This window comes from Elgaria multicarinata, chromosome 7 (genome assembly GCF_023053635.1).
Source record: "Elgaria multicarinata webbii isolate HBS135686 ecotype San Diego chromosome 7, rElgMul1.1.pri, whole genome shotgun sequence".
Classification (NCBI taxonomy): domain Eukaryota; kingdom Metazoa; phylum Chordata; class Lepidosauria; order Squamata; family Anguidae; genus Elgaria; species Elgaria multicarinata.
In genome coordinates this window covers 99,772,475-99,797,886 of record NC_086177.1, presented here as the reverse complement: position 1 = coordinate 99,797,886, position 25,412 = coordinate 99,772,475, and the positions used below count along the sequence as shown (strand labels likewise).

General features: G+C 44.1%; 2 protein-coding genes across 2 annotated transcripts in view; one reads left to right on the top strand and one right to left on the bottom strand.

The window, feature by feature from the left end:
* The window catches only part of NSMCE2 (NSE2 (MMS21) homolog, SMC5-SMC6 complex SUMO ligase), a 243,373-nt gene extending 218,576 nt beyond the window's left edge, over nucleotides 1-24,797 (bottom strand). The window contains exons 1-2 of the mRNA XM_063131135.1: nucleotides 24,696-24,797; nucleotides 16,428-16,574 (exon numbers count right to left, since the gene is read on the bottom strand). Coding sequence (XP_062987205.1) covers nucleotides 16,428-16,560 — 133 coding nt within the window. The 5' untranslated portion in view covers nucleotides 16,561-16,574; nucleotides 24,696-24,797. The remainder of the gene's footprint in view (nucleotides 1-16,427; nucleotides 16,575-24,695) is intronic.
* Nucleotides 24,798-24,920: 123 nt separating this feature from the next.
* WASHC5 (WASH complex subunit 5) overlaps nucleotides 24,921-25,412 on the top strand; it is a 50,405-nt gene continuing 49,913 nt past the window's right edge. Inside the window, exon 1 of the mRNA XM_063131133.1 lies at nucleotides 24,921-25,189. The gene's annotated coding sequence lies outside the window, so the exon portion shown is untranslated. The remainder of the gene's footprint in view (nucleotides 25,190-25,412) is intronic.

Sequence of the window (25,412 nt, the reverse complement as noted above, 5' to 3'; positions counted from 1 at the left end):
TTATCGCTCCATTACGTCCAGAGCTGCTGGATTCCATGTATAATGTAGCATAACCTTCCAGCTCCATCCAACCATTTCAGTGCCTTGTAGGGAACTACAGCCTATAACTGAGTCATCACTTCTAAGTCCAAATGTCACATAGGTCCCACAGAGAGCACAGAAATCTGGGAAGCAGCTACTAAAAAGTCTCAAGTGGAATACACCACTTTTAAATTCAGAAATAAAGTTGAGGAACTCAAGGGTAGACTGTGCCTGCAGCATTTTTTTCTAATTTTTGACAACCATTTAGGAAATGAAGTCCTTTGGGCTCCCCGTCCTCTGGAGTCAAGTAACCATAGTTGTTCCTGATTTGTTCTTTTCCTTTCCTTCTAAATCTAGCAATTTCTGCCCACGCAGTCTACCATTTTCACCAGCACCTATCTTCCTTGGACATATATCCTTCCAATTTCCTGCTCCACCGTTTCCACCTTCCCTCCTTATTTGACAAACGTTCATTTCCACAGTCTCCATCCTTCTCTGCTTTTTCAACTTAGGCCCATTACAGCTGGTACACTGACCCATGTGCTAGCAGTTAGAATCACTACTCAAGCCAACTTTCTCCTCTGTAATAAATGTGCATGTCTTTATGAGAACAAAAAGCTGTAGGAAAGGAAGTCTATGCCTTTGAACTTTAAAGAGCATTTGAGCCCATTTCCCCATTTTAGAAGTAGCTATTCCCAATTTAGTAAAAGCATAGTGCAAAATTCCATTATTTGTGTATATCACACCTCTGGTTGACCCTTCGGACCCAGGTTGATCATTACATGTGTATGCACCATCAACTGAACTGATGGCTGCGCGCTTCAGAGGAACAGAGAAAGTTGCCCCACCAGGTCAGACTATATGTCCATCCAACCGTGCATTATCTACTCTGGCTGACTCTCCAGCAGACCTCTTTCCGCATCACTTGCTACTTGGCCTTCTTTTAACTGGAGCTGCCAGGGATTGAACCCAGGACCTTCCATGTGAGCTAAGTTCGTGAATAGCAGCTCCTAGCTTCCAGGCCTTGAGTCCTGGCATACCCTCATAGATATCCAGTCCATGTCTGAAATGGGAGGGGGTGAGGGTGGAGGGAGAAAGGTGCATCCTCTGTATCCTTCCAGCAGAAACTAGGTAGCACCCTCCAGGCCAGGGAGGCTCAGGATATTTTCCTGCCAGGTGGTTCCTCCTTTCTTCATTAAGGCTCCAAAGTAGCCTTGAAGCTCATAAGGCTGGTTGAAGTATCCTCTTTAATATATTACTCAACTCCCACATGCTGTCACAGAAAGACCGATTCAGAATTAACAAGGTCAAGTTTTTACCCATGAGATGCCTTGAAATTAATGAGAGTAAGTGAAGTAGGCTCTTTATTATATCACTCCATGCCCACGCATTGTTGCAGAAGCGAATGGATTTAGAAGTGTACTCCTGAATGCAAAACTGAGCACCTCAGCTCATTACTGACTTTATCAACTTCATTGTTCCATTCCTTTAATGCTGCATAAACCTGAACACAGCATGATGATATCGGATAACATATCTGCTGTCTCCTCCGTTTCCCAGGATGAAGGCATGACCAGAGATGCTGTGATGGGGTGGCGAAAGGACAAACATCAAGGACTCATGCTCAGGAAGCTTGCTTGAATGCTTTGATATTTTCTACCTTTAGCTATAGCATTTATATAATGTCCCTTGCCATCTCCACAATGGAATAAGCTCTTTTCGTAAGTTCAGGCCATGCATAGGGGTTTGGGAGGCAGCATTGTAGCAGCAGGTTCCACCCCTGCTGTGTGAGCATTTCTTGGCATGTGTACATGATTGCAGGCAGGTTGCAGAAATGCCAACAAATGCACTTACTGAGCTGCTGCAATACCACTACCACAATCTACATTCATTGAGCAACTTTGGCAGCAATCGTATACACAAGGATGGATTTTGTGTGGCAATCCAGATGCTGTTGGATCAGCCTATCAGCCTTTACCAGCATATCCAGTGGTCAGGGATGACAGGAGCTGCTGTCCAACATCTGGAGGGCCACATTCTCCCCATCCCTGCTATGAACATATTCCCTATCTTTACAGTAGAGGATTCCCAGGTTCTGGAGTGATTCGCTTGATTTGCTCTCCTGAACAAGAAGAGCTATGCAGGCTTCCTGATCAGGCTGGGACTTTTCCTGGACAATGATAATAGTCTTTTCTGACTCTTGACTCTGATCTCCTGCCTGGCTGTGAAGTCCCTTCCATGGCTGCTCAGCTTTGAAGGTGAGTAAACATAGTTTAATCTATGGAATTCACTACCACAAGATGTGATGATGGCCACCAATTTGGATGGCTTTATAAGGGAGCTGGATAAATTCCTGGAGAAGGCCATCACTGGCTTCTAGCCCTGATGGCTCTGTGCTACCTCCTGTATCTGAAGCAGTAAGCGTATATGCACCAGTTGCTGGGGAACATGGGTGAAAGGGTGCTGTTGCACCGTAACCTGCTTTGTTAGTCCCTGGCCGACAGCTAGTTGGCCACTGTGTGAACAGAGTGCTGGACTAGAAGGACCCTTGGTCTGGTCCAGCCTGGCTCTTCTTATGTTCTTAACATGGAAGACATCAACAAGCTCACAGGAGCTCTAGTATAATCATAGGAACATGGAAAGCTACCTTAAACCAGGTTAACTATTTGTCCATCTACCCAGTATTGACTACTCTGACAGGCAGCAACTCTAGACTGAGATCCTTCCCATCCCCTGCTACTTGATCATGGAGCTGTCAATTGAGATTGAACATGGAACCATCTGCATGCAAGGCATGTGCTCTGTCATGGAGCTAAAGTCTCTCCTGGTACCATGAAAGACAGCTAAGCTTTGTTGTTTGCTGGCTACTAGTTGTCTCAATTGCAATGCAATGGGCAATGCTGTTTCATTTCAAAAATTAGAATTGGAAATTAAGTCACTCACTCATCACCTTTATAATCCTACACAGGAATTTCAGTTTTCAGAATGAAGGTAACATAACACTAACAGGTAAGTATATGGCTGATGAAACCATGTGTCCTCATGAGCTTTTTTAAATTAAAAAAATAATAGTAATGATGGAGTGAATTTAACTTAATGGTCTTTACTGGCACATAATGTGATTCTCGTCGCTTGCTTAGATGGCTTTAAAAAGCCAAACAAAGACACTTCTGCTGCCTGTTCCCTGCACCCCCAAACACATATTAAAAAGCAAAGCAAAGCTGGTCAAAGTTTGTTTTGATAGATAATTCTGCCTTCATTGAAAATATGAACGCATTTTGTCTGTAAGACATTTTCAACTTATGGACAGAACACCCGAAGTATAATTTGCCCATAAAAGTCATAAACAGCTAGCAACTCTACTTACTGGAAGTGAAAGTCTTGCAGTGCTTACTCAGAAGTCAGTCCACTATATTCAATGGGGTTTTCTCCCAGGTAAGGGTGCAAGTATCTTTTAAATTTATATCTAATTTTTTAAAATGTAATTTGATTTTTAATTTATTTTCAAAAATCATGAATAAAATACTAAATTTCTTTCTCACTTAAAAATAACAGTTATGATAAAATCTCATCATAAACATGCTAAACGTACACTTATAGTCTAAACATGAACGTCCTTACCAATCAAACATGGGCATTTATTTCCATTTTTCATCTACGAAACACACCTGCCACTCTCATACCCCCTTGGCTGTACATTTGGTGAGTGTGAGCAGAGGCCCCAAGCAGATACCAACATATGTATGTAGAGCTTCTGCATGCAAGGAGGGATCGCCCTTTCCTGTGGAGAAGCTCTCTGAGCATAGACTGGTATTTACATACGGCCCCTTCTGAACTCCACTGAATGCATGCATATGTTGGTGATAGGAGGCGTTTGTTTTAATGCATGGGGGGTGGGTTGTCTCCATGTGAATTTTATACAAATGTCATTTGGTATCTCATGAGCATGGACACTACTCATCTCTCTCTTGTGGTTATTTGAAGGAACGCCTCCTCCCATATGTACCTGCCCGGACCTTAAGATCCACATTACGCCAGTCCTTTTACAACTTCATTGGCTGCCAGTCCAGGTCTGGGCCCGATTCAAAGTGCTGGTATTAACATTTAAAGCCCTAAACAGTTTAGGGACAGGTTATTTGAAGGAACGCCTACTCCCATATGTACCTGCCCGGACCTTAAGATCATCTACAGGGGCCCTTTTCCGTGAGCCCCTGCCAAAGGAAGTGAGGCAGGTGGCTACTAGGAGGAGGGCTTTCTCTGCTGTGGCACCCCGGCTGTGGAACGAGCTCCCCAAAGAGGTTTGCCTCGCACCTACACTGTACTCCTTCCATCACCAGCTGAAGACCTTTTTATTTTCTCAGTATTTTAACACCTAATTTAACAAATTTAAACTTTGCTGTTTTAATTCCGTATTTTAACCTATATCAATTTCTGCTGTGTGGTTTTATCCTGGTTGTGCTTTTTATATTGCATTTTGTAATTGTGTTTTTAGACTGTTGGTTGTTTTATTATGCTTTTCATGGTTTTAATTTTTGTGAACCATCCAGAGAGCTCCAGCTATTGGGCGGTATAAAAATAAAATAAATAAATAAATTGTGATAACCTTTGCAGCAGCTATTGCATTCATGTCTTGTTGTGGACATCCCATTGGCATTTAGTTGGCCACTGTGGGACTAGATAGGCCTTTTGTCTGATCCAGTATGGCTGTTCTTATATTGCTCAGTTCCTCAATGCTGATCCCACACTACCTGAATTCATGTGCTGCATGCAAGGTGATGCCAATTACCCTATAGAACCTAACCACCCATAAGGAATCTGGATTATTCCCCAGAATAGTACCTGGAGAATGTTTTTTTCTCTCTCTACAGCACCTTGTTTTTAAAGCACTTTCTAAATAATAAATACTATAATTAATATAGGGACCAATGAAAATATAGAAGATGACCATCTCCAATCTACCAGCACTTACTAACAGATACACTTCAAGCGGAATAATTTTCGTATTTACATTTTAGTCGTTTTATTCTTTCTAATAAATCCAACTGGGAATATGACCAAAAAGCAGCATAAAAATACTTATAATAAACTATTAATAAACGATATCAGGCATTAAAACCTGTCAATAATGAGCCTTGAATTAAATGCACATGCAGGAATCAACACATTCTAGTAAATGTTTATGAAGCAACTGATGAGGGAGGATTCTAAATTTTCAGATGGGAAACTGAGGCATTGTGAATATTAAGTGATTTCCTCTCAGGGTACAAAAATGAGTCACTAGCAGAACCAGAAATGAGAACAAAGCCAAAAAGGATCTGAACCTGATCTGCAAGACTAGCAACAACTCAACTGACATATATTTGCAAACAAGGATAAAACACACATGATCTAAGCAGACGAAAATGGAGAAATGCCTTGTGTCGCTTAAGCACACTAATACCATACATAGGTTCCAATTTTAAGCATGGCGGGATCGGGATTTTGTTCAATAATAAAGTATTTGTAAAGTAAGAGTTTTAGCAGCAATGGATTGCATCCAGACTTGCAGTCAACGAAACTCTCCAGCTGAACAAGGGGTGATTTTCGCCAGTTCCTTCTTCCCTGGCAGGACTGTGAAAAGCCTTTGGGGAAGGTTGGGGAACCCTCTAGGAGAGTGTGGGAGGTGGTCTAAAAGGCTGCAGGAGGGAGAGGAAACCAGCAAAAATCACACATGCACCCCTCTTTCTCCAGCGGAGAGCTTCTGCTGGATGTCAATCTGTTCCATGAACAGAAGGGCCTCTTCTGTTTACAGAAAGCAAGTTTGGACCCAACGCAGTATCTCCACTTAAAGGAACAGAAATCTCAGAAAGAGTTAGAACCTGAAACAAATTAGGGCCAAAATAAATAAGAGTTGGAAGATCCACAAGTGGATCTCATGATATTGATATTTTAAATTAGGAATATAAGAACATAGGAAAGTGCCTTACACTGAGTCAGACCCTTGGCCTATGTAGCCCAGTTTAATCGACACTGACGTAGTAGCTGTTCTCCAGATTTTTAGGCCCTACCTGAAGAGGCCAGGGTTTGAACTTCAGATCTTCTGCATGCAAAACATACCTTCTATCACTGAGTTGTGATGAAACACAGAAGCTTCATAACCCATGGTTTAAAGGTGGCTTGTTTCAAGTAAACCATAATTAAGATTAACCACAGTTTGTCTGGTTCGGACAACATGGCAAGCAGCAGTTAATCTAAAATAGAAGAAGTTCCAATTCCCACCTTACAGCTGTGCTAGAGGAAGAGGGGGAGTAAGGGCTCATTTACACCAAGCAGGCTATTCCACTATGAAAGCGGTATATATAAGGCAGGAGCCACACTACTGTTTTATAGCATGATTGAAGTCCAGCGCAGGATCTACACTACTGCTTTATAGTGGTACTGAAGTGTACTGACAACTGTTGGGACCCATGACACATCTACACCAAGCAGGATATAGCACTATGAAAGTGGTATGAAAGCAGTATATGGGATGTGCCAATGGGCCCCAACGGTTGCCAGTGCACTTCGATACCGCTATAAAGCAGTAGTGTGGCTCCTGCCTTTTATAAACCACTTTCATAGTGGAATATCCTGCTTGGTGTAGATGAGCCCTAAGCGAGCCCAGTAAGAGGCTAGGCTAAACAACCAGGAATCTCCATGGGTGAAACCAATTGTGAACTGCCCAAAGAGCTTCGGCTATGGAGCAGTATACAAATGCAATAAATAATAATAATGTTATCTCTCCGCCAGCAGCCCAGAATCTCCAGTTCAGACATCACACTAAGCAAGCCAGGGACAGAGCATCCCTGGGTTGTTTACCACAATGAGGCGTCGGGAGCAAGCACACTTTCTCCTATTCGTTCACAACAACCCAGGTTTTTTTTTTTAAAAAAAACACCTTTGGGCTGTTGCAACATGTGAAGCAGACCAATATGATGCTAATCACTAGATTAGATGATATTTAAAAAAGATAAATAGGAGCAGACAGATTCATGAAGGTAGGACTATCAACAGCTGTTACAAATGACAGCACCATGGAGCCTCCATGGTCAGAGACAGTATACCTTTGAATACTAGATGCCAAGGACAAACAGGCTGGTTGATGCCTTCCTAAATAGATGTGTTCATGCCCTGCTTATAAGCTTCTCAACTGGCTACCATTGAACTATATGGAGATTTGGTTCCATTCATCAGGAATTGTATTCATGCAAAGGCTGCTGAAGTCTTATTGGATCACAGAAAGAAAAGAAACAATAGCCGAAATCCGATGGTTCTGGTTCACCCTGACTCCCCTTTCTGTAAGCATTTACAGCACGTGTGATGACTAAGAGAGGGAGGGCTAGAGAGGCGTAATATTTACACAGAGGAATCGCTCCGACTCCAAACTGAACACACGTCAGCTGTGTTTACTTTTAAACCAGTTAATTTGTTCCAGCTGGTTCGGTTTCTTGAATCATGCTGAATAGCTTCCATTCGGAAAAGGGGGGAGGGTTTAATTAGTCAGTTTCACACACAATTCGATCACTGTCTTGACATACGCAGGAGGGTTTGCTCAAACATGGAACACGCCAGCCATACTGGCACATTCCCCCCCACCTTGTGCAACCAACAGTCATGACAGGGAAGATGATAGCTGTGCCCACCAGTCCTACCCCCACCATCATAGTCCTGCCAGCCTAGGGTGACCATATGAAAAGGAGGACAGGGCTGCTGTATCTTTAACAGTTGTATTGAAAGGGGAATTTCAGCAGGTGTCAATTGTATATACGGGGAACCTGGTGAAATTTCCTCTTCATCACAACAGTTAAAGCTGCAGGTGCCCTGCCCTCTTTTAAATCTGGTCACAGTATAGGTGCAGTATAGCTCATGCAGCTTGAACTGTTGTGATGAAGAGGAAATTTCACCAGGTGCGACATGCACACACATGACACCTGCTGAAATTCCCTTTGCTGTGCAACTGTTAAAGATACAAGAACCCTGTCCTCCTTTTCATATGGTCACCCTATGCCAGCCCCACAAACTTACATTGGGGAGGGGTTCTGAAAAGGGCAGCCTGTCTGCAACCAGGGTTCCACATCACAGGGGGAGGATGAAATGGTGGGGTGAGGGCTAGCAGACACAACTCCGCTCTCCCCACACGCGATTGTTTACCAGAGGAGGGGGAGTGCCAAACAGTTCCACAGAAGTGTCTGTGCAAAAGCCCAGATACTTTCTGCCCTCAGAGGTTGCCCAAATATTATTTTAAACAGAAGCCAGTCATTTTGAATATTTTCCTACACATAAACATAAATATAAATGGCCTTTCTTTGGGAGCCCCTGCCAAAGGACATGAGGTGGGTGGCTATCAGAAAAAGGGCCTTTTCTGTTGTGGCACCCCGGTTGTGGAATGAGCTCCCTAGAGAGGTTTGCTTGGTGCCTATGTTGCACTCTTTCTGGCCCAGGTGAAGTCTTTTTTTCTCTCTCTCATCATTTTAGCATTCTACTCCTTCAGCTGCATTAAATTTGTATTTTAAATCTCTCCATTTCTACCAAGCTTTATTCTGATTGTACTTTTATACTGCAGTTTTAAGCTTTTATATTTTATATTGTTTTATGCTGTACCTTGTGGTTTTAATTTTTGTGAACCACCCAGAGAACTATGGCTATTCGGCGGTATAGAAAATGGAAAAAATAAACAAATGTTTAAAAATGCCCTCAAAACATCTTACAATGTAATAGTTAATGTAACAACCATAACATAAAATTGCATGCATGAATTGTTTGTTAACTGTCCATTCACATTCCAGAGTTTCCACACAATCACTAAGAGAAAGGGATATAATATAGGTTTTACCTCAGTAAACATGCACACACACAAATAATCTCACCTCAAAATGTAGTGAGATTTAATGGCCTCTTATTTTTTATTTATTGAAAAGATTTATAAACCACCATTTTGGGAGTCCCTCCCAAGCCACCATACATAACTTAAAACCACAAAATACAATAAAAATGATAAAATAACAACAACAACAACAACAACTATTAGAACCAGATCACACCATATACATAATGGCATGCAATTAAGTCCCAAAGCAATTATAGGCTAAGGTAAATAAGTAAATCATTAGGTCCCACTTGAATGATAGGGCCTGGTGGACATTAATCGTAAAAGAGTTCAATAAATGGGGAGGGGGGGCACTACCACTACCCATCAGCCTAAATGCTTTGACAGTCAGGCACATAAATATGCCCTCCAATGTTGATCTCAGAGTACAACTGTCATATCAGCACTGCTGCAATTTAACATGTGAATCACTCCAATTTGAATCAATGCCTTTTCAAGTAGGTTGTTCATATCAAAGTTATTCTATGAACCTCTCTGCAGGAACAAAATTGACTCAAGGTACAACCCTAAACATACTTTCTGTAGTAAGTAAGTCCCATTGGACAAAGTGGAACTTACTTCGAAGTGCCGTTAGAGAGAACGGAATACTAGTTACGAACGAGGCAAATCCATCTTCCAAAAGAGGTAATTGTGAGTTTTGACAATATCACTACTCAACACAAGCAGTGTTCTGTTGCTTGAGAACTCATGAGTTACATGAAGATTCGTTGTAAAAGAGGCAGTTAAGGTAACTTGCAAGACTGTCAACTGCAAAAATACTTCTTCTTCAACAATGACCTTTGGAGGAGACATTTCCTGATGAGGAAATTGGTGGAAGGGGAAACCCCAATATTAAAAGTCAGCTCAGTTGCTCCAGACTACCTCAGGTTAGTGGCACAAATGCAAAGGTCACCTAGGAGTTGTCTTGATAAGGTAAGCAGAAAATGAAGAGATGGCTGCAATATTGCCTCATGATTCCCACCAACACCACAAGACCAAACGACGTCCCCTACTGCTTAACTGCCTCCTTGTATTTCAACCCAAATCAGCCAGGCTGTGGAACAGGCCTAATATAGAATGAAGTTTATATGGGCCTGCTGATCTCACCCAGCAGTCAGCTCCAAGGAGTTCTGCTTTGGGGCCCAATTCCTGAAAAGTCACTCCTGTTAAGACAGCTACCTACAATGCTTAGCGGTAAAACCTGCTACGCCACTCTTGGTGAGAACATGCAATTTTTATAAAGCTTTTCTCAGGCCAGCTGAAAAGGTTGAAGATAAGCCTAGGGCTACACATTAACAAAACCTCAGGAAAATATACGACAAACATCCATTGGGTGGATCCACAATTCCATCCATCTCGCTCAGTAATGGCTATGCTGAGTGGCAGTGGCTCGCCAGGGTTTTAGAAATGGGTCTTTCCCAGGAATACCTGAAGATGCCAAGAATCAAAATTGAGACCTTTGCATCTGCAGCATGAGCTCTACTGCCAAGATGTAGCCCATGCCAAGTGCCTTGCACCCCCTTGGCTTGTGTCCCCCCACGGCCCCCCATTAATCTGCACTGGAGTGTTGGGGGATGCTACAGAACAGCGTGGAATATGGTAGAGCAGGGGAGACTTCACAGGCAACCAGAAAGATCACCCCTTATTTATTTATTTATTACATTTATATCCCACCTTTTTTCCTCCAAGGAACCTCCTCCTCTCCATGTTATCCTCACAACAACCCTATGAGGTAGATTGGGCCGAGAGTCTGTGACTGGCCCAAAGTCACCCAGTGGGTTTCCATGGCCGAGTTGGGACTAGAACCCAGATTTTCTGACTCCCAGTCCAACACTTTAGCCACTACACCACACGGGCTCTCCCACATCCCCAGTGCTATTAACAGGAGCCTTCACTGGATCCAAGACCCTTGTACTAACAGGTGAGGCCCTTCCTTTTACAGAAGGGAAGGAAAGGAACCTCTCGTGCAAGCACTGAGTCATTATTGACTCTTGGAGGGATGCCAGCTTTCGCTGATGTTTTCTTGGCAGGCCTTATAGCGGGGTGGTTTGCCGTTGCCTTCCCCGGCCGTGATTACCTTTCCCTCAGCTAACTGGGTACTCATTTTACCGACCTCAGGAGGATGGAAGGCTGAGTTGACCCGAGCCGGCTGCCTGAAACCAGCTTCCGCTGGGATCGAACTCAGGCCGTGGGGAGAGTTTCAGCTGCAGAAACTGCTGCTTTACTGCTCTGCGCCACACGAGGCTCTTGCCCTTTTACAGAAGGACAGCTTTATTTCCACCATCCAGAAGAACAGGACAATTTGCAACCCACCAAACATGACTGGCAGCCCACCAAAGGCTCAAAAATGCCCTATCTTTTTGTTTAAGCCACAGGTTCCAGCTGCAAGAACATGTGCACCTAGAGGCCATCTAGCAACACATCCCACAAGGCCTGGTCCCAGCTTCTCCGACTGGCTCCTATCTTCACCTGGCCTGGGAGGTTGGGGCCCTGACTCCAGCTACAAATAGCTATTGAAGTTGCCCAGAGAGCACCAATTCCATTTGGTGCATGTTACGGGAAGGATTGACAGTAGTGCTGATTGAGATCAATGCACCTCTAGTTTACTGCTGCCATACTGTAATGTTGTTGCCTTGGTAGACTTCGGTTCTGATATGAATGTGTGTGTTTTGCTATTGATTATCTTAGTGATCTGGCTTAGTCAGTGAAGGATTTGCTCGTTAAATGTGGATATTTGGGGTGATTGTTCTTATTTATGAAAGGGATGTTTTTCATACGCTCAAGGAAATTGCAACTGTAATCCTTTTATTAAGCCATCTCAAAGATCACAAAAAAATGTGCAAGCTTTTGGGATCTCCAGATATCAAAAGTTTGTACATAGAATCATAGAATAGCAGAGTTGGAAGGGGCCTACAAGGCCATCGAGTCCAACCCCCTGTTCAATGCAGGAATCCACCCTAAAGCATCCCTGACAGATGGTTGTCCAGCTGCCTCTTGAAGGCCTCTAGTGTGGGAGAGCCCACCACCTCCCTAGGTAACTGATTCCATTGTCACACTGCTCTAACAGTCAGGAAGTTTTTCCTGATGTCCAGCTGGAATCTGGCTTCCTTTAACTTGAGCCCGTTATTCCGTGTCCTGCACTCTGGGAGGATCGAGAAGAGATCCTGGCCCTCCTCTGTGTGACAACCTTTTAAGTATTTGAAGAGTGCTATCATGTCTCCCCTCAATCTTCTCTTCTCCAGGCTAAACATGCCCAGTTCTTTCAGTCTCTCTTCATAGGGCTTTGTTTCCAGACCTCTGGTCATCCTGGTTGCCCTCCTCTGAACACGCTCCAGCTTGTCTGCGTCCTTCTTGAATTGTGGAATTGTAGAAAATTGAATTGTGAATTGAATTGAATTGTCAATTGAATTGAATTGTCAATTGTAGAAAATTGAATTGTAAATTGTAGAAAAAATCATTTTTTGTGATCTTTGAATTGGCCAAATAAAGGCAGCACAAAATATAGATTTCTGAATTTTTCATGTGGCCAACACGGCCGCCTTTGTTTTTTAACTGTAATATTAGCTTGTTAATGTGGAGTTCGACATATTATGAAATGTGGTTGATATATTTATGACTCTTTTTGTTGTACCTTATGTATTGACTCGTTTAGTGTTCTTGTGAGCCCCTTGGAGCATAATTTGGGAAAGGAGCATATCAAATAAACTTGATAAGGATAATGATGGCCACATAGGAGTACAAAAACAGAGTGTCAAGCAATAGGCTGGCCACAATGCATGGCTGGTGGTGTCATGCCCTACATCAGCTGGCTGGGGCATTCTGGGAGATGCAGTCCAACACATCTGGAGCGCCCCAGGTTGAGGAAGGCTGACCTACATGGAGGAGGATTCATCTGAGGAAGAAGAGCGGGTGAAGAATTAGCTCAAGAGGCTGAGGCGAAGAGTTAGCACAACAGGCTCCATCCAGAGGCAGGTGAGGAACCGCAGGCTTTTGCTGACAGCCTCCCCTGGAACCATTAGAAGAGCAACCTGGCCTCTCCAGTGTCATTCCTGAACTCCCCCAAATGCAGGAATCAGAGCCTGAGATTATTCATCCCTCTGAATGGTGTAGGCTCAGACGTGAGCAGCAAAAGAACAAAAGGAAGGAAAGGAACCTCTCGTGCAAGCACTTGAGTCATTGCTGACTCCTAGAGGGATGCCTGCTTTCGCTGACATTTTCTTGGCAGACTTTGTAGCGGGGTGGTTTGTCATTGCCTTCCCCGGTCGCAGTTACCTTTCCCCCAGCTAGCTGGGTACTCATTTTACCGACCTCGGAAGGATGGAAGGCTGAGTCGACCTGAGCCGGCTGCCTGAGAACTCAGGCCGTGGGGAGAGTTTCGGCTGCAGTAATTGCCGCTTACCACTGTGCGCCAATACGGGCCCTCCCTTAAAAGCAAAATGCTGCCCTAATTAGCCAGCTGTGCTAATTAATGACCAGGTATAAATCAGCACAACGAAAGCGAGCTCTCTGCTGCACACGACAGCGACTTAACCTCCATGTTTCGCCTTGCTATTCCAGACTTTGCAGACTCCTCTCGACAAGCTATCTGGACCACTCTCTCAAACACCCCCTGACTGGCCTTGATGCTCAGTATGGCAGACTCCTGTGGACTGCTTGGACCTAGCCTCTTGCTAACCATACTTGGAATCTTGTGGATTACCCTGGACTGGTCTGGTTTCTTTCTTTGTGATTCCTGGGACTATCTGAGCCTTGACGGGGGCATTTGCCGGCCTCAAAGCAGAAGAGGTGGGCTATCTTTAGCTCAGTCGTGCAGACCTGCCGAAAGAAGTTTTTAGCCTATGGCAGGAGTGGGAAACCTGTGGCTCTCCAGATATTATTGGACTACATCTTCTATCATTCCTGGCCATGGCCCATGCTGGCTGGGGTTGATGGGAGGTGGTCTAACAACATCCGGAAGGCCACAAGTTCTCCATCCCTCGCATACAAGCTGAGGATCCCAGGTGGTACATTGCTAAATAAGAAATCGTGACAGCCCCAGTATGGAAAAAGGTGAAAAATCCTGACTTAGATTGTCTTAAAACAGAGGTGGGCAGATGGTACCTCTAGATCTACTAGTAGATCTCTGGATGATTTGCAAGAAGGACTTCCAATTATTTAACAGATATTCATTCAGTATGTCTCTAAGACAGGAATCTTAATCCTCGCTTACTGCATTTCAGTAGTAACTAAATTCAGCAAAACTTCTAAAAAATAGTACAGTGAAATTCCTTAATCTATGCAGACATTCCAGAGATTGCTGTAACAGATGAATGATTCATTGCATACTGTTTGCAACATTAAGTCTCTGCTGCCACCTCTTGATTTGCTTCTTCCATTATTATTAAAAAGACAAGGCTTTGGATTATCCTCTTATATTCATCGGTATTATTTTTAAATTAAAGTCTATAGCATAAACCTACTTAGAGTGCAATCCTGTAAACACTTACCTAGAAATATCAACTCAATCCTATATATGTCTACCTAAAACTAAGCCCCATTGAGTCAATGAAGCTTATTACCAGGTGAATAGGTATAGGATTGCAGCCTAAATCCCATGAAACACAATGGGATTGACTTCCAGGTATACATGCATAGGATTAGGTGGTAAATCTTGCAGTCCTAAACAAGTAAAACTTTACATGTAGGGCAGGGGGATTTAAAATGTGGCGATAACTTAAGTTTGCTTTGAATCTGTTTTGATTCTGCACTGTTATTATAATAGGGATGGAGAAAATACTAAAAGACACGTTTCTTTCCAAGAATAAGTGGTAGTTTTGTTTATTTAAAATGGTAAAATTCCCTCACAATTCCTTGGGATCTCAAAAAAAATGAGGCTTTGATAATACAGCAATGTATTTGAATTTAATCAACTGATTTTGTTGTTTATTCGTTCAGTTGCTTCCGACTCTTCGTGACTTCATGGACCAGCCGTTTAAAAAGCAAACGATGCATCATCAATTGAAAATTCTTGAGTTGGCAAACAGTCCAAAAAAGAATGCTTAATAATTTTTGGATTAAAATTGACTTGAATTAATTGGTGTTAATTTGTACAAGAGCTCCCTCTACTGTTTTACTAGGTAGCTTCTGGTTTCTTTACCTTCCCCTCAAAATATTTTTATAGTAATTTAGGGTGCAAACCTAAGCATGTTTAAACAGAAAGAAGTCCTACAATTTGCAGCATTTCACAGCCAGTATGTAGGACTTTTTCTGTCTACATGCATAGAATTACAGCCTTAGGGAGCAATCCTATGGCCTTTAGATAGAGTCTGGGTGGCCATAGGATACTTCAGAAACCTGGATCCAAGGTCAGAGACAGCGCTACAGCCGTAGATTGAGGAATCGACACTCCCCTCCCACTAGCATTCAGCATAGAAAGAGCCATGCCAGTTGCCTCACTGAGGTCACAAAGACAATCTCAGGGTGGGTGGGTAAAGGGGCCATGCCAGTAGGAGGGGACTGAGGAAGCCAGGATATGACATGTCCCAAGGCCTCCCCAGCTTCCACCAGCTAGACAGGTGAAAAAGTCCATCCAGTCAAAATGCAGATAATTTCGAATAGAGTTCAGTTTGAATATTACAGGGTTATTTTTTTCTCTTTATTTTGGTCAGTGTAAAACCAAAAGGTCACATGTTCAGCTAATGTTTTACTAGACTGGGTGTGCAAAAGCAAAGTAGAGGAGGTAAGGAACACTATTTTGCCTGATCTCCTTCCCACACACAGATCTGGGAAGGGGGGCTGGTACCGTGACACCGGGTACCTGAGCCACTACTCTCTCCCTCACTAGCAATTCCTTCTCTGCTTGGGCTGCAGCTCCATCATCCCAGTACCTGACATATCAAGGGAGTTGTTCAGGGGTGGTCCCTGTCCTGAGAAACCCTCTCTGGGCAGGACCCTAAAGCCACTGCAGGTGGTCTCCTCATGGGTATTTCCCTCCCTCCATCTGAGAGTCCCAGACAGCAGGTCAAGAGAACACAAGCTAAATTTGGGCACACAGTGAAGCCGCCTTGCAGCAGCTTCACCCTAACCCCAACTCTGATTTTTCAGTGCAAGCGGGGATCCTTTGGTGTCATCAGAAGCTTTAGCGGAAGCCAGACTCGAGCATAAAAATTGCAAGCAGTGTATGGAAAGTGCTACATGAGACCTGAACTAAGCTTGTATTTGTGCAACATGAAAACAGCCAGTGTTCCAATCATATTTATATTTAAATCTCATTTGTCATTCAAAATGCAATTTCTGCATGTGGCGGGGAAGGGGGAGAAAAAATGTGATTTACATACTAGAGTGATTTCCATGGGGGAAGCCACCCCACCCCTTGTCTTTTCCCACACACTCCGCAAGGAAAAACAACTACTGCCAGAACAAAGATGGAATAGTGTTGAATCTCTCTCCAGGGCTACATTTGCAATTTAGAACTCGCCCAATGCTTTGAAAAGTGACAGTAGGGAGAAAAAAGTTATTCCAAAACATAAAAACGATAACTCACTGTGATTTTCCACAAGGTCAAAGGCAACGTTTGTAGCAATATCCATTCCGGCGCTTATGTAGGACTGGCAAGTTTTCAGAGACGAAAGACATGTGTCCACACCACTGAAGGAGATCACAGAACGGCCAGGCATTGTGAATTAGTTTCCTGAAATAAAGATATATATATATATATTAGGAGTGAGCAGTGAAGTGGCCAAGTTTGCTGACGACACCAAGTTATTGAAGGTTGTTAAAACACAAAGGGATTGTGAAGAGCTCCAAAGGGATCTCTCCAAGCTGGGAGAGTGGGCGTCCAAATGGCAGATGCGGTTCAATGTAAGCAAGTGTGAGATGAAGCACATTGGGGCGAAAAAACCCAACTTCAAGTATAACCTAATGGGATCTGAGCTGGCGGTGACCGAACAAGAAAGAGATCTTGGGATTGAGGTGGACAGATCGATGTAAATGTCCACCCAGTGTGCGGCTGCTGTAAAGAAGGCAAACTCCATGTTAGGCATTATAAGAAAAGGAATTGAGAATAAAATGGCCAGTATCACACTGCCCTTATACAAATCTATTGTGCGGCCACACTTAGAATACTGTGTATATTTCTGTTCACCACACCTAATAAAGGATATTATAGAGCTGGGGAAAGTGCAGAAAAGGGCAACTAAAATGATTAAGGGGCTGGAGCATCTCCCCTACGAGGGAAGTTTGCATCAACTGGGATTGTTTAGCTTAGAAAAAAGGAGACTAAGGGGAGACATGATAGAGGTGTACAAAATTATGCATGGTATGGAGAATGTGACAGGCAGACATTTTTCTCCCTCTCTCAAAATACTAGAACCTGGGTCATCCCATGAAACTGATTGGTGGGAGATCCAGGACAACTAAAAGGAAGTACTTCTTCACACAGTGCATAGTTAAATTACGGAACTCACTGCCACAGGATGTGGTGATGGCCACCAATCTGGATGGCTTCAAAAGGGGGTTGGATAAATTCCTGGAGGCAAAGGCTATCAATGGCTACTAGCCCTGATGGTTGCATACTATCTCCAGTATTCAAGGCAATAAGCCTGTGAGCACCAGATGCTGGGGAATATGGGTGGGAGGGTGCTGTTGCACTATGTCCCGTTTACTAACAGGGACTGGCCGGCGAGACCACATTACGCCAGTCCTTTTACAACTTCATTGGCTGCCAGTCCAGGTCCAGGCCCGATTCAAAGTACTAGTATTGACATTTAAAGCCCTAAACGGTTTGGGGCCAGGTTATTTGAAGGAATGCCTCCTCCCATATGTACCTGCCCGGACCTTAAGATCATCTACAGGGGCCCTTCTCCGTGAGCCCCTGCCGAAGGAAGTGAGGCAGGTGGCTACTAGGAGGGGGGCTTTCTCCGCTGTGGCACCCCGGCTGTGGAATGAGCTCCCCAGAGAGGTCCGCCTGGCGCCTACACTGTACTCCTTTCGTCACCAGCTGAAGACCTTTTTATTCTCTCAGTATTTTAACACTTAATTTTAACTTAAATTTAAATTTTACTGTTCTAACTCTGTATTTTAATCTTATATCAATTTTTGCTGCGTGGTTTTATCCTGGTTGTGCTTTTTATACTGTACTTTGTATTTGTGTTTTTAAACTGTTGGTTGTTTTATTATGGTTTTAATTTTTGTGAACCGCCCAGAGAGCTTCGGCTACTGTGAGCGGTATAAAAATGTAATAAATAAATAAATAAATAAATTGTTCATCCCTGGCCAATGGCTGGTTGGCCACTGCATGAACAGAGTGCTGGACTAGATGGACCCTTGGTCTGATCCAGCAGGGCTCTTCTTATGTTCTTATATTACAGACTCAGAAAGGCATTTGAATGGCCATCTTGTTGTTCCCTCTTCTCTAGGGAAGAAGAATGGTTTTCAAATTGTCCTCCTAAAGCAATCCTGTCCACACTCGCCTGTCTGCCAAGGAACATCAGCCCCCACTATCATCAACACTGACTGGCACAGTTCTCCAGGATTTGGGGCACGGTCTTTCACATCCCCTGCTAACAGTCTTTTTAACTGGAAATGCCAAGCATAGAACCTCAGTCTAACATGCCCCCATGGATGGGCACCTAGAGGGTCTTCACATGCTGGTCAAATCATAGAATCATAGAATAGCAGAGCTGGAAGGGGCCTACAAGGCCATCGAGTCCAACCCAATGCCCCCCCCCGGCCAAATGTGCTGGGGGGGGGGCATTAGGTGCATCTGTGGGGTCAGGGTTAGCCCATGCAGCCTGCAGTTCTCCTAGGAACATAGAACATAGGAAGATGCCTTATACTTAGTCAGACCCTTAGTCCATCTAGCCTAGTATTGTCGATACTGACTGGCAGCAGCTCTCCGTGGTTTCAGGCAGGAATATTTCCCCTAGTTCCCCTATCTGGAGATGCGGAGGACTAAACCTGAGACCTTCTGCATGCAAAGCAGGTGTTCTACCACTGAGTTATAGGTCCTCCCTTTACACATTTTTTTCCTACATATGTGGGGGATCTTCTGAACCCCACATTGTCTCCTTTTAAACTGGAGCTTTGTTTTATTCTGGGACTGGTGGTGCTCTCAGCTTTCATACGTATTTGATGTTTTGCTCCACTTATGTTTTAGATGTTGGAAGCCTTTGTACTGAATAGCGGGATAACAAATACATGGAAGAAGACGAAAATGAAGAATATTGAAATAAATGCATTTACTGGGAGGGGGAGAATGTTTAAATGGTGTTACATGGGGTTTTCAGCCAACTCAAAAGTATTTAGTGAATGGGTTTTAAAAGCAGATTAAAGATGTTACCTTGAGTATGGGAGGCATGCACTGCATGGAATCATTCTTATTGGACCAGGGACCGATACTTGTTGGCATGGGAACATAAGAAGTCATCTTATTGAGAGTCAGACCACTGGCCTTTCTAACCATCACTTACCCTGGCCAGAGCTGGTCTCTTGGGGCTCATCTACACCAAGCAGGATATTCCACTATGAAAGTGGTATGAAAGCAGTATATAAAAGGCAGGAGCCACACTACTGCTTTATAGCCGTATTGAAGCGCACTGCCGGATCTACACTGCTGCCTTATAGTGGTAATGAAGTGCACTGACAACTGTTGGGGCCCATGACACATCTACACCCAACAGGATGTAACACTATGAAGGCAGTATGAAAGTGGTATATGGTATGTGTCAATAGGCCCCAACAGTTGTCAGTGCACTTCAATATCACTATAAAGCAGTAGTGTGGCTCCTGCCTTTTATATACCGCTTTCATAGTGGAATATCCCGCTTGGTGTAGATGAGCCCCTAGTTTCAGACAAGTGTTCTTTCCCAGCCCTACCTGGAGACGCCGAGGATTGAACCCAAGACTTCCCACGAGTAAAACATGTGCTTTACCACTCAACTATGGCCCTTCCGTACAAAAGACTGTATAATATTTCAGGCTATTCTCTCAACAAAGCAGCACATAAGCCTTTGCCATTAATCAAACTTATTCCCAAGCTGAACAGAAAGAAAATTAATTCCCTGCTATATACACACAGAACAAGTTTGCTTATTAATCAAAGTAGCTCCAGTGCAAATTAAAATGTACACATCTTGCTAAAAACTGGTAGAAAGGAACTGCTGCTGGGTAGTGAACTTTATTAAGTTCCATGAAATGTGTGTTTTAGGATGCCTTACCTACTTAAAGCAATTGCCCAAATAACCACTGTGAGCTGTCAGACTTTCCATTCTGCTTCAACTCCTCAGACATATACATAACTTCATACTGTCACTGACTAAGGAGGAATGGAAAAAGCATTTCACAGCAAAGGCTGTACCATGGCACCTTGACACATTGGGTAACACTGCTGGAAACTATTGCCATGCTATCAACTTGGTTATCACAGATTTACAGCCAAGCCACCATGGTTGGGCAACGGCTAACAAATTTCACCCTGCAACTTCCAATAGGTGATTTACAAGAGTTGTTCACCCAGACATACCCTGGAAAATTCTACCTAGCCTGAACAACTATGCACTCCCAGCATTGCAGCATGTGATTCTGAGCATTTGCAATTGCGCATGCCAAAGTCCATTTAACCTGCACAAGGTAACTGACACAATATGACCAGTTTAGTTATAGGTTGAAGAAGCTTCTGGGAAGGAACCAACAGAGACCAAGGCTTTTCCTCATGCAAGGAAGCCCTCAGTTGTTTCCTTGATATAGGGCTATTTAAGATGTCCCCCCTTTATTTCATATAACAAGCGCTGCAGCTTTAACGTATTGCACTTATGGATAGATGCATGAGAAGCTGCATATATCAGCACAGATTATATGTCCCTCCAGCCTAGAATTGTTTTCTCTGATTGGTAGAACCTTGCCAAGGTCTCACGGAAAGCCTACGGACTTTCCCATCACACTGCTACTGGATATCTTTTTAACCGGAGACAGGGCCCCAAGCATGAGTTGAGGGAGATGGAGTACAAACTTGCAACACAAGCCCCCCTCCACACACATACCATGATTACCTCCCATAAATACATTCACGTGACTTTTTTTATTTAGAGCCAGACATGGTAGCATGGGGTAAAATCCAACATCTGTCTTACTTAGAGCCGACTCATTGAAATGAATGGAACATGAGTTAGTCATGACTAACTTAAGTCCCATTCATTTCAATGGGGCTATTCAAAGTAGGATTTATGTTGGATTTTATCCATGGTGTGTGTTTAGAACCTGGGTCATGGGTTGGAGGCCTGTACACTAGGGCAAAACCACCCTTATCCCCAAATGTGGAGGATCAGCCCTCACCACTGGATAATTCTTCCTTTCCCTTCCGCTCCTACCATTAAACTACTCCTCTTCATTTAGCTTACATCTTTTCACTTAAAGTAACTGGCTCTTAAGCATGAGACGAAACAGATCAGAGGTGCTAAAAAAGTAAACAACGATATATAGTATGTTATTAAAAACAAGAAAGCTTATTATTTTAAGGATGTGGTTCTACTTTTAAAACAGGGTGTCTACACTGTTATTCTTACCACCAATCAGGTGCTAGAAGCCGCACTTCCTATCCCTAACCAATCTTAAGCAATTCACCTATCAATTCACCTCTCATGGCCTAACATGAGAGCTTGAATGGCAGTCTTCTGTCTGGTCCAAGAGATGTTCAATCTGCAGATCACAAGTCGTCGCTCAGGCTTTGGCTCTTCCCTCCGAAGGCTGCTCCAGGAGTTTCCTCTCCCCACTTGGAGACTTTCTTTAGCTTCTGCCTTCTGGGCTCTTAGCCTGGCCTCCCAGTCTTGTAGCTGCTGCTCCTCTTGGCTGATGTCTTCTTTGGCTCTCCAGCCCTTCACGAAGACATCTCCACAGGCGACTCGCCGGTCAGAGTCCTACTGTCAAGACTCTGACTTCCCCCTGCCAGACTCTCCACAGTTCCTTACATTCGTTCCAGTCAGAACCCTCCAGCCAATCAGGTTTGGGGTGACCAATGTTCCATCACCCCATCTCTGGGTAAACGTCTGACGAATGGGCATCTTTAGAATTTTCAGTTATTCCCCAATCAGATGGTACCAATTTCAATCCTACCTTTCCATATAAATAGTGAGAACCTGGCTCCATTTTTCCTTCCTAGTGGTAACAGTAACTGGCCATTTGCCAGCACACCATATCTAGTACAATGTACTTCCCCTCAGGCACAAGCCTGGAGTAAAAAAACATACATTTTTCTTTTACTGTTAACCCCTTCAGATTATCAGCGGTTGGAATAAAACATAATACTTAAACTCTTACCTCAGTTTCTTCACAGTATGTATGTCTGTGCATACACATGTGAACTAGATGTTTAAACACCTATATTTGGGCCTATAAATCCTATCAGCAACACTGGCTCCACTATCCCTGGGATCAATTTCCTAATTATTAGGGTGCTTCACCACCCCCCAACAGCTGTCCCTCCCCCCTGCCTATGCACAAGGAACTCTGGACTGGGACTGTGTGTGTGTGTGTATGTGTGTGTGTGTGTGTGTGTGTGTGTGTGTGTGAGAGAGAGAGAGAGAGAGAGAGAGAGAGAGAGAGAGAGAGCACACATGTCACACAGGGAAGCACAAAACTCTCTGTCAATATATAAATCCTAAGTTCTAACTGCACAAGCACACACTCTCTGTCCCAGAAAAAGGCCTGGTCTAGCAACTCACTATTTAATAGCGATGGATAGTCCAGACTCAATTCAATCTCTGCTAATCTTGCACGTGACCGATATTAAATCCATTCCATCCCGTTTGAAGCTCTGGGCACTGCGTTGGAGACCCGTGTTCTAGGGTGCATGCTCTGTTCACACAGAGCTTAGCCTCACCAACGCTGCACGTCACCTTCAGCTAAAGACAGCAAAAGATCGGTAATAATAGACAAGTAGAGAAATTTTCCTGCCATTTCAGAAAATAACTTGGGTAGCTTTAAAAGGGAATTAGAGTAATTCATGGAGAGTAAGGCTATCATTGTAATTCATGGAGAGTAAGGCTATCAGGAGGGCTAGAAGCTATCTCCTGGATCAAAGGCAGCATGCCACTGAACATCAGTTGCTGGGGAATATGACTGAAAGAGCGCTGTTGTGGTCAAGTCCTGCTTGTGGGCTTCCCATACACATCTGGTTGGCCACTGTGGGAACAGAATAGTGAACGAGATACATCTTTGGTCAGATCCATCAAGGCTCTTCTTATGGTCTGGTGTGCTTTGAAAGAATAGGTGCATTTCCCAGAATGTTGTTTGAAAAGATTCTGCCCTATACTAAGAGCACTACATAAATGACCATTATTATTTATAGTAATGGTGAATAAGATCCCAAATACTTGACTTTCCTATGACCAGCTAGAATGTATGCAGGGAAAGAACCCTAAAACTTCTGAAGGATAATTAAATCACTCTGATAGCACCTGTGAGTTCTGGAAGACACCCGCAATCCCAAATAAAAACAAGACATAGATGTTTCTTACTTTGACATGTTGCCTGATCCCATCTCATTTTTGCATCATTCCCATTAGAACCAGCAGACACCATGGCGCTGGGTTCTAGAAAAGGGTTAAATCTCCAGATGATTTGGACTTCAACTCCCAGAAGCCCCTCCCAACGTGGCTAATAGTCAGGAATGCTGGGAGTGGAAGTCCAAAACATCTGGAAATATGCTTTCTACCCACTCCTGTAGTAGAATATGACATATCTTTAAAACGTGAAATAAGTAATGGCCATTACAACAGTTAATGCTACTCCAAAGCGCAGGCCACGCATCTTCAAAGCATAATTTATGATGTTTGGCATGACACTCCTAGCCATTCATAAAATCAGTTTCATGACGACCCCTGTTTTTAAGATAGTTGAAACCATCAGTTGCTGGGGCAGCAGCATTTAGGCAATATTTACCCAGTGCACAAAAAACCTCAGTAGCAAACCAAACATCAACCATTCATTATGCCAGACTTCCCCAGCCATGCTGGCTGGGGCTGGTGGGAATTGTAATCCAACACATCTGGAGGGCTCCACGTTGGAGAAGACTGCACTATGCCAATGTCAGCCCAGTGGCCAACCAGCTGTCCATGGGAAACCCACAAGCAGGACATGAGTGCAAAAGCACCCTCCCTACCATGTTCCCCAGCAACTGGTGTACTACCTCTGATATTGAAGGTAGCATATAGCCACTAGGACTAGTAGCCATCGATAGTCTTCTCCTACATAAACCTGACCTCTTGTCATCCCATGAAACTGTTTGGTGGGAGATCCAGGACAAATAAAAGGAAGTACTTCTTCACACAGCGCATAGTTAAATTATGGAACTCACTACCACAAGATGTAGTGATGGCCACCAATTTGGATGGCTTTAAAAGGTGGTTGGATAAGTTCCTGTAGGCAAAGGCTATCAATGGCTACTAGCCCTGATGGTTGTGTGCTATCTCCAGTGTTCGAGGCAATAAGCCTGTGTGCACCAGTTGCTGGGGAACATGGGTGGGAGGGTGCTGTTGCACCATGTCCTACTTGTTCATCCGTGTCCGATGGCTGGTTGGCCACTGTGTGACCAGAGTGCTGGACTAGATGGACCCTTGGTCTGATCCAGCATGGCTGTTCCTATGTTCTTGCATTCTGCAAAGTACCATGCACACTGATGGAATAGGAACAACAACAACAACTGTATGAGCCTCAGCAACTCTCCTTTTCAAAACCAAGCATTCACCCGCTTCTTTCCTTAATTCTGGGATTAGGCGAGTGATGCAAAAAGCCCCGTAAGCAGCAGCGTTTCCCTTACCTGCGAGGCCGGGACCCCGGAACCGTGCCTGCCCACCTGGGCCAGACGAACCCCGCTTTCCCTCCACGCCCCTGCCTGGCGTTGCCAATTGCGAATCACTCACTCAGCCGCTTCCAACGAGGAGGCGGAAAGGCGGCCGAGGCTCCCCATTAGCCAGCGCCTGTTCACATGACCCCGACAGCTCTCATGTGACGCGAGTCAAGAGGCAGGCTCGGCCCCTGGGCGTCTTGATGGCTGCTTGCAAGTGGCGCTTTGCACCCTTGCCTGCCTTTCCGGATCGCCTTCCTAGCCCCCACCCCACCCCGGCAGCCCGTCGCCCTTTTGCAAATTGACTCGCCTCTCTTTGGACTACTGCAGGAGTCGCCCTGAGCAGTTGCTCGCGATCCGGACCGTCTGTGTCTCCCTCTGGAATCAAAAGGTCTTGGGAGCAAGAAGGAAGGAAGAGTCGCCTGCACTGGACGTCCAAACCCTCCGGAAGCCGGTTAGGATAGAGAGTAAGTACAGGGGACTACAGTGACTTCACCGTCAAATCACCCCCCCTTCCTCTATTCACTCCCTATTTGCTTTTTATAACATTCCACCTGCTGAAGAGATCTGGAGATCTCGAAAGCTTGCGCATTTTGGGTGATCTTTAGTTGGCCTATGAAAGGGATTGCATTAATATGGGCTTTGGAATTTTACTTCTGATCAACATGGCTGCCTTTGCTTTTTGTGTGT